Source organism: Micromys minutus, assembly GCF_963924665.1.
Source record: "Micromys minutus genome assembly, chromosome: 31".
NCBI classification, from domain to species: Eukaryota; Metazoa; Chordata; class Mammalia; order Rodentia; family Muridae; genus Micromys; species Micromys minutus.
In genome coordinates, this window is record NC_137966.1 from 17,094,705 (window position 1) to 17,104,644 (window position 9,940).

The 9,940-nt window shown below is 44.2% G+C and overlaps 1 protein-coding gene across 1 annotated transcript; it reads left to right on the top strand.

The window, feature by feature from the left end:
• Positions 1–1,731: 1,731 nt before the first annotated feature.
• LOC308440336 (olfactory receptor 1f45-like) lies at positions 1,732–2,670 on the top strand (the record flags this gene model as incomplete). Its single annotated transcript, XM_080942372.1, has 1 exon — positions 1,732–2,670. The coding sequence occupies one exon, from the start codon at positions 1,732–1,734 to the stop codon at positions 2,668–2,670; it is 939 nt and encodes a 312-aa protein (XP_080798498.1).
• Between the last annotated feature and the right edge of the window lie 7,270 nt (positions 2,671–9,940).

Below are 9,940 nucleotides of genomic sequence, written 5' to 3' on the forward strand. Positions count from 1 at the left end.
GTGGAGCCTGGTCCCTCTGCAGAACAAAAAGTAATCTAAGCCACTGGGCCATCTCTCCCACTTCTGATGTCTCCTTTCCTTTGTACTTTTTGTTTGTTTGTTTGTTTTTATGAGACAGAGTCTAGTTTGGTAAATATGGCTAGCCTTAAAAATGAGAGCAATCTTCTTGCCTCATACTTCAGTGTGTCTGGATAGGACCTTGAGCCAGCACAGGCTGTCATTTTTATAAACACTCTCCCAGACTGAACTGAGGAAGCCTTGGCTTTTACTCTTTGACACTGACTGGGAATGAGAACCTCATCTAGCTGTCTTCTTAATAAAAGGGCCCTGAATCCTGAAGTCAGCAGCCGGTAGAACCTTAACAAGCTTCCTTTCAAGACTATCTCTGTGTTTGCAGTTTTTGCTGTCATCTCTTAGAATTTTGCTTACTTATCTTTGAGTAGTAGGTAAAGGTTGTTCTTGGACAGGACAAGTCATATTGAAGATGTCCTGAGGTTATGTTTTGAAGTCCTATCAAGATTCGTCTTTGGGGGAAGAGATGGGGAATATAAAAGAAGCAGTTAGAGCTGGACTCAAGTGTCCATAGATTTTCAGAAGTGCACACATCACTTCTGGGCTGGGAAGACATCATCCTCACGGATGTGGGTCTCTGAGCACGGGTCTTCTGCAGCCATGGAGGACAACACACTCCCACATGTCGATATTCTCTCAGTAAACTTTACACTGGATATTTTGCAGAATGGGACCTGACCATGTAATGCCAGTTATTTAAAGGGGTGCCTATGAGCAAATGTGCCATAAGCCCTATGTGGAATGTGAGAAGATCAGAGGAAGAAAGGACTTTTCCTCAGATAGTGCCATATCATCATTTTCTGTGCTGAGAGGAAGAATAATGGGGACTGATTCTTCAACCCTACAAGTTTACATCAGTCTCAGGGAAGTCTCTCTGGGACTTGACTGCACACAGATTGCTTCATCCCCAAGTTCTGACTGGAGCTTTGATGATATGTTCTGTCCTTGTTGGTCAAGAGGGACCAAGAGCTGGCTTACACAACTACCTTCTGCTGGTCCTTAATGAGAAACTCAAGGAGCCTTTCCCCAGTGGGACTTCATGCTGCAGTAAATACCTGTAGCAATTTTTTCCAGTAGTCCTTCCGACAAAAAGGGCTGGGACATTAATCTTCACTCTTCATCTTCTCAGGACCTTCCTATCTTCCCAAGTCTTTCCCATGCTTAATATAAGGAATACTATTGGCCAACAACTACAAGACAAAACAGTAGAACTGGCCAATCCAGGTATTTTCAGGGTAGTAGAGATGCCAGTGTTTCTTCTGCAACAACTGCTGATCACTGTCTCCCATAGAAGGGGCAGCAGGTGTCACCATTCCATCATTTGGAGCTTGGGACCAATAGAATAACAGGCTGCTTCTCTTTTGATTTAAGCTTCTAAGGATTGTGAGGAAGTCTAGAAATGTTACAAGATACAGGTAAGAGTGGAGTGTGTAAATGAATGCCTTTATGTTATGTCCAAAAAAAAAAAAAAACTAAACAGGTGTCTCTGGGAAACCAAAGTTACCTAAAACTGTAATTTGTAAAGAGTATGTTCAAAACTGAAGTGGATCTTAATTCAGTAATTCTAATGCAGAATTAATGTGAACCTGGTTGTAGCATCTAAACCTGAAGATGGCCTTCTGACCTGTACTTCTCATTTCTATAGCTGAGTTCAGATTCATGAGCAACATCAACCAGTCGAGTGTTTCTGAGTTTCTCCTCCTGGGACTCTCCAGACAGCCTGAACAGCACCTGCTCCTCCTGCTCTTCCTCATCATGTACCTGGCCACTATCCTGGGAAACCTGCTCATCATCCTGGCCATCAGCACAGATGCCCACCTGCACAAGCCCATGTACTTCTTCCTCAGGAACCTATCCTTGGTGGATGTCTGCTTTTCCTCTACCATTGTTCCCAAGGTATTGGCCAACTACATAAGTGGAAATCAGGCCATTTCTTTCTCTGGGTGTTTCACACAGTTGTATTTTCTTTGTGTGTTTGTGGACATGGACAACTTTTTGCTGGCTGTGATGGCCTATGACCGGTATGTGGCCATATGCCACCCTTTACACTACACCACAAAAATGACCCAGAAGCTCTGTGCTCTTTTTGTTGCTGGGTCATGGGTTGTAGCCAACATGAATTGTCTGTTGCACATACTGCTCATGGCTCAACTCTCCTTCTGTGGAAACAACATCATCCCTCACTTCTTCTGTGATATGACTCCCCTCCTGAAACTCTCCTGCTCAGACACACATCTCAATGACCTGATGCTTCTTACAGAGGGAGCTGTGATCATGATCACCCCTTTTGTCTGCATCCTCATCTCCTACATCCACATCACCTGTGCTGTCCTGAGAGTCTCATCCACAGGAGGAAGATTGAAAGCCTTCTCCACCTGTGGCTCACACCTGGCTGTGGTCTGTCTCTTCTATGGCACCATCATCGCTGTGTATTTCAACCCTTCATCCTCTCACTCACCTGGGAGGGACATGGCAGCTGCCATGATGTACACAGTGGTGACCCCCATGCTGAACCCTTTCATCTACAGCCTGAGGAACAGGGACATGAAAGGAACTATAAAGAAAATGCTTACCATGAGATTTCTAACTAAGCAGTGATGTTGAAATTGTTTTATATCATTGAGGGAACTAATGTCTAAGAATTTTTCTTGTTTTGTCAATCATCTTAAACTTAGCACTTGTCTTTTGTAAGGAAAGAATCTACTATCTCTACCATATTCAGAGAACAGACTACAATTCTATTAGGTAAAAGAATGAAAAAGCTATTTAACAAACGTTGTTATTTGGTTGTCATGTCGATGCCTTGGCAGACTGCACTATGAGCTCACTGCACAATTTTGGAGAAGATTGAGGAGTCTCAATGGGACAACCCTGGTGACTAATGGTAAGGTCATAACTGTGTCAGATGTTGTCAGAATGGGAAGTTGGCTCCTGCTACAGATGGCAAGGGGTTTCTGGATTGAGAAAATTCTGAATAACTGTCTTTATGCAGTTCACTCAGTTCACTACAAGACTGGACTCTGACTGGCCAAGCAGCAGCAGCCACACACTCTCCATTTTCAGGGCAATAGGTGAGCTGCTATTCTGTTGGCATCAGTAGATCTTCTGCTCCTGTGTTCAGTTGTGATTGCAGCATCTTGTGCTTCACTGTATCAGAGACCTGTCTGCTACTGACGTTCTTTCCAATGCTCCATGTCCCTTGCAGAGTGCCAGCACACAACTGGGAGTATCATGGCCACCTCGGGGAAACAAGAGCTGCTTCTCTTTCTTACCACAGAGACCTCAACCTGAGTCCATCTCACAGGAAGGCCAGATGTGGTGGTTGAAAGGATAGGGTCTGCATCTCCAGAAAACCCTACTTCTGCAGCTGATTTGGACTTACTATGTTATTCTTGTTATTTGAGCATTATATAGCATCTAACATTAGGCAGGAAATTTGTCAGTTCGATAGAAATAAACTGTGCCTTCTACAATTCTTGTCTGCAGATGTCAGTCCCTCTGCCCTCTTTTCCTTCCTCTGCCCATGTTTGCTGGTGTTCTCCTTATATAGTTAGTATTTGGTTGACATTGTTGTTTTGTTTTATATGAGCCAACATCTAGCTATGTAGGCCTGGCTCTCCTGAAATGTTCACTTAGTAAGAAATTTATAAACTCAATTTTCATTTAGTAAAACCTTTAAAGGTAGCACCTGTAACTTAGTTTTGCCGATCTTGTGTATTTTTATTTCTAAAATTTTTACTTTACAATTGTGATAAAATTTTTCATTTATTTGTTTTTATCTTTTAATTTTTCTTTGTTTCTTTCTGTTTCACACTCTCTGTCTGTATTTCTTTTATTCTTTCTCCTATTCTTTCTTCCTCCTTTTGTTCTCTTCCTCCCACTGCCCCTTCCTTTCTCTTCCCTCCTTCCTTTCTTTCTTTTACAACATTTTATCTTGTGCTGCGTATATTCTGATGCCTGTCATTCACTGGACTGTGGTCGAGTTAAATTGCTGCACACTTAAAGGAAACTGACCCTTCCTTTCCTAGTGGAAACACTTGCCATCAGCTCTCCATCGAGAGGCCAGCAGTGAGACTTCACACCCACTTGCTCTGCTGCTGGTGTCTAGCTTCTGCTCATAGACATCTAATGGATATTGTCCACTGTGAGACTCTGTGAACACCTGGGCCTGGGAGACATCTAAGAACTCTAGTTTTTCCCCTCTTTGTGGCTAAAGGTGGTAGACTTCTGAGATGTATAAATTATCGATTTCAAAGAAACTGGCAATATCTTCAGGCATTATTTCTAAAAGTAATTCCCCCACTTCTTCCTTTTCTGTAGAGCCCTCTATGTGTCTGGCATCAAGGCCTGCCTTCACCTCCCTCCATTGTCCTTGTCTCTTCCTTCTTCTCTGAGCCTCAGTTTGCCCTCTCCCTCTCCCTCACTTCTGGTTTGCTCACTATTAATTCTGATTTCTGGTCTGCTGTTTGTCTTGATCAGGATCTTCCTGATTCCCTAATCTCCACGTGATCCCTCCTTTTCTCACATTTCCTCTTTTCCAAACCTCCAATGGTTCTGACATTTTTCCCAAACTCTAGGTTAATTCTGCTTTACACGTACTTGCTTGTCGTTTGTTTACTGTGCATGTTTTCTGGTCAGCGAGCATGTCTGCCAGTATTGTCTGCATAGTGAGTTCCAGGACAGTGGGACTATGTGGAGACCCTATCTCAGAGAGTCAGAGAGAGAGAGAGAGACAGACAGACAGACAGAGACAGAGTGACAGAGACAGAGAGACCTTGATATCAGCATATATCAACATCACAATATTGACGGTGCAAAGAAAAAAATATTCGAATCTATAGAAAAATAACTCTACTTCTCATTTGAGCTGTTGTTTTGTATTCTCATGATCACGTATGGCACACAATATTGAAACAGGGAAATGGTTAATTAATTCAAGTCTTTATACTTTTATTTTAACTGATTCTACGCGTGTCCACACCTTAGTAATTCTATTTCTCTTTTAAAACATGAAAGTGTGCAGTGTATTTTGAAATGTATTTTGAAAATGACTAATATCTCAGAACTACAGTAATGAGCACCAGGGGGCTAAGAAGGGAGGATCACAAGTTCATTGACAGGCCAGGTTATATTATGCATTCTGGGTCATAGGCTACACTGTGAAATTCTATCTTAATAAACAAAAGTAAAGAAACTTAATTTGAAACATAGAAATATTTTCTTCTTGTCTCTTTTTCTATTCTTTTCTCTTTTTTTTTGCTAATCATTTCATTCATTTACATTTTCAAATGAAATTCCACTTCCAGGTGGCACCTCCTTTCCCACATCCACCCTCACCCACCCTCATCACCTCCATAATGATGCTTCCGTACCCACCTACCCTCTCCCATCCCACCTCTCCACCATCCCCCTATGCTGGAGTATCAAACCTCCACAAGACCAAGGACCTCCCCCTCCCATTGCTGCCAGGCAAAGCTATCCCTGCTACAGATGTATCTGGAGTCATGGATCCCTCTCTGTACACTCCTTGATTTGTAGTCTAATCTCAGGGAGTTGGCCATGTCCCAAGTCCCCCCTCCACTGGAGGATGTGACACAAACCCCAGCCAGATTGGCCATGTCACAGGTCATGTAAGCTCTAGGCAGAAGCAGGACCACACCTCCAAATATGTAGACAAGGCCTTCTCAGGCCAAGCCAATAGGAAGTGCCCATCGTCAGACTCTGAACCATTTGTTTGCTTGTCTGTTTGTGCAGGTCATATTTGAGACAGAGTTTCACTTAACAGCCCTGGACTTCCTGACACTCACTCTGTAGGCAAGGCTGGCATCAAACTCACAGCGTTTGTCTCTGTCTCCCTAGTGCTGGAACCCAAAGACACGTGCCACCACTTTCAAGCTAGGTTTTCTGTTTTATTATTACTGTATTATTGTTTTTTTATTGTTTCTTTTTTGTTTTGCTTTATGATGAGACATGCCTATGTAGCCCAGCCTACATAGCCATTATCATTTTCTTTTTCTTTTCAAAAGGGCATATCTGCATTGATTTTCTGACCTATACATGTGTATGTAACGTGTGCATGTCCAAGTAAACTAGTAAGTAGTGTCAGGTCTCAGGATACCTAAAACAGGACAAGGTTGGGCACGAGCACACTCCAATACTTGTTAGGGGCTGTGTACATTTGAGATCTGAACCAGAAAGATAAGACAGCTTGCTAGTGCAGAAAGCCATCATTGATAGGGAATATCTCTGAGTAGAGGAGTCTGAAAGGAGTAGCCTGAGCCCAACAGAGGAGAAGGATGAAAGCTGGCAGACTGTTAGAGACATCTTCCTTGAAAAGATTAAGTACAATAGCCTCCTGGTGATGGCTCACCTTTAATCCCAGTACTCAGGAGGCATAGCCAGGTGGATCTCTGTGAGTTCGAGGCCAGCCTGGTCTACAGCGTGAGTTCCAAGGCAGCCAAGACTACCGAAGAACTCTGTCTCACAAAATACTATTCTACCACTGAGAGATCCTGGTTGTTGTTGTTGTTTGTTTGTTTGTTTGTTTGTTTGTTTGTTTGTTTGTTTGTTTAAGGAAGATGTGGTGATCTAAGCAACAGTAAGATCACAGCATGTGACAGATCTCACATGGGAAGTTTATTGGGCAGGGGGGTACACAGAGGCTGCATCTGGGGGCTCTTCTCCACGTATCACCACCAATTTAGAGAAGAGAAATAGTGTGCAAACTTCTGACTTGAGTTCCAGGAAGAACCAAGGTATTATGGGCTGTATAGCAGTGGGACTGTAATGAGCTATTAAGGGTTATGGCCCTACAGAATGTGTCCCAGGTGCCTTAAAACAATTTTCCAGGAACTGGAGAGATGGCTCAGCACTTAAGAACACTGACTGTTCTTTCCAGAGTTCAAATCCCAGTAACCACATGGTGGCTCACAGCCATCTGTGATGAAATCCAATGCCCTCTTCCGGTGTGTCTGAAGATAGCTACAGTGTATCATATACATAAAATACATTTAAGAAAAATTCACACACACAAATTTGAATCATACCAAAAAAGGTGGTATGGAAAAGGTGTAGAATCATGGCAGCACAGGGCTCAGGGCGCATTCTATCTCATAGAGAGAAGAGGGAATCAGAGTGAGGTTTTAAGTAAGGCAAATGGTACTGGCAGGACCGGTATGGGCAGTTTCCATGTATGGGATGCTAGACACTCAACAGTCACTTCCTAGGATCCAGGAAAGTGTCTATGCTGACCTGGAGGGGGGACTTAACAACTGTGTTGCATGGAGTGTCTAATCGGTTAGCCAGAACGTGAGCCTGTTGCAGGTGAAGTGGAAACAGGGTCCTGGTGTGTGACGCACAATTGGGAGCACAGCCCCCAGGAGAAACTCCTGAGTTCCTTGGCACCAGTGTTACCATCTAAGCGAGGGATGGATGACATAAAGTCACACAATATGTGACAGATCTCACATGGGAAGTTTATTGGGCAGGGATACACAGAGGCTGCCTCTGGGTGAGGGTGGAGCTAAAGAGAGCAGGGGGGGAGGGACTGGCCTTTTATGGGGGCTGTAGCACATGCACAGAGGAGGATCTGTGATGGGTGGTGATGGTGGGAATATGTTGTAACTTGTCACCCAGTAGTGACTTATCCTGCTGTCACTGGGTCCCTGTGGCAGGCGGAGGAGATGCCTGGTTGCCAACAGATGGTGTCTAAGGAATGGCCTGAGGTTGATCTCTACTCTCCATGTACCGCAAACACCCACATTTACACACATGTGAACAACCATACATACAGCCAGGAACACACACAAAGATAATAGTGTTATCAGTATAATATGTACAGCCTGCCCTCATAGTTATGTTTAAATCGTATATGTTAATGTGGCACAATACAACAAACAAATAGAATCAATTTTTAAACAAAAAGTTGGAAACTAGTATTTTATAATGATAGGAATAAGGGCAGACAGCCTGAAAGGGGCTGATGCATAATTCCCTTGAGGTATGAGATTTATTGGAATGTAAGCGTCTTCAGATTGGGCTTGGAGATAGGAGGGAAAGCATTGGAAATAGAATACATGATATGGAAAGCTAAACGTGATGGTTTCTTTAAAGGCACCGCCTTTAAAACCAGAAAGGTGCTTCATTAAGAGTTATCCTGACCAATACAGATGTGGATGCTCGCAGCCAATCATTGGACTGAGCATGGGGTTCACAATGGAGGAGTTAGAGAAAGGACTGAAGGGGTTTGAAACCCATAGGAAAAACAGCAATATCAACCAACCAGACCCCCCACCCAGAGCTCCCAGGGACTAAAACACCAACCAAAGAGTACGCATGGAGGGACCCATGGCTCCAGCTGCATATGTAGCAGAGGACGGCCTTGTCAGACATCAGTGGGAGGAGAAGCCCTTGGTCCTATGAAGGCTCAATGCCCCAGTGTAGGGGAATGCCAGGGAGGGGAAGTGGAGTAGGTGGGTGTCTGGGTAGGGGAGCAACCTCATAGAAGCAGAGGGAGGGAGAATAGGATAGGGGGGTTTCCAGAGGGAAACCAGAAAAGGGGATAACATTTGAAATGTAAATAAATAAGATATTTAATTTAAAAAAAGAGTTAGAACAAATGAGGCAGGGAAAATGGGCTCCTCATATTTCTCTTCTATAGATTTTATGTGTCCTCAAGACCAGGGCAAACAGAATGATGGACACATTCTTCCCTGGGGAGGGGACATGAAATGACATCCTCTGTCTCAAGAACATCCGCAAGTACCAATTCTTGGTGTATTATGCAATAGCTACACACTTCCTCTTCTGACCACCACAGTACGACACTGCTGTGGTCGCCCCCCCCCCCCGCTGCCTTTGGTTGACAGTATTGGAGTACATCTGCCAGGGTTTGGTGTGCTTCTCGTATACTGTGTTGGCTAATATTGTCAACCCATCAGGATTTAGAATCACGCATGGGACAAGCCTCTGGGCATGTGCGTGAGTGTATCTTGAGTAGGTTAACTGAGCTGGGAAGCTCCACCCTATAAAATGTGGGTGGCAACATTCCCTAGGTATGAGTCCTGAACTGCATACCAAAGGAAAAGAACAGGCTTTTGAAATCCATCCCTCTCTGCCTCGCGATGGCGGATGCCATCTGCCTCAAGTGCCTGCCATGGGGCTGCTCTGCCAGGATGCTCTAAACCCTTGAACTATGAATCAGAATAAATTCTTCCTCCACCAATTGCTTTTATCAAAGTATTTTATTACAGCAATAATACTAAATGATACAAGTACCAGTATTATTTTCTTTCTTTTTGTATGGAGTCTGGACCACAGTCAGAGTAACCCAAAATCCATCAGGCTAGAAATTCACAGGTACCATCCTGCCTCAGCCTCCCAGGTTCTTAGGTGTGTAGCACCACACCCAGCCTGATATTTTCCTATTTGTATGTCGCTTGCTCCAGCCAACACCACGTTGATGGCTTCTGAGTGCATGAATATGAGACATAAGCCAGAATTCCGGCACAATGTTGGGCACTCGGTGAAGTATCTGGTCACTGGCAGGACTGATGGTCAGAAGAGCTATGTTCTTCATCACGTGCCCCAGGGTTATAGATGGGAACTGAAGGGGAGAAGCCAGTGGCCGTGGGCGTGTCGTCTTGCTCCCAGCTGTATAGCCTAGGATGCTGCCTGCCCGTCTGGGGCCTTCCTGATTTGTTAATATTATTACCGCCCAGAAGCTGTTCTCGGCAGAGTTACATTCTCCTTCCTGCTCGCCAGTGCTTTGCATGTTCCCGGGACCTGAACTGTCTTGTCTCCAAACTCCACCTCCCAGTGATGGCAACTGGAGTCAAAGCTAGGAGTCCCCAGTGTGGTGGTTGTAACT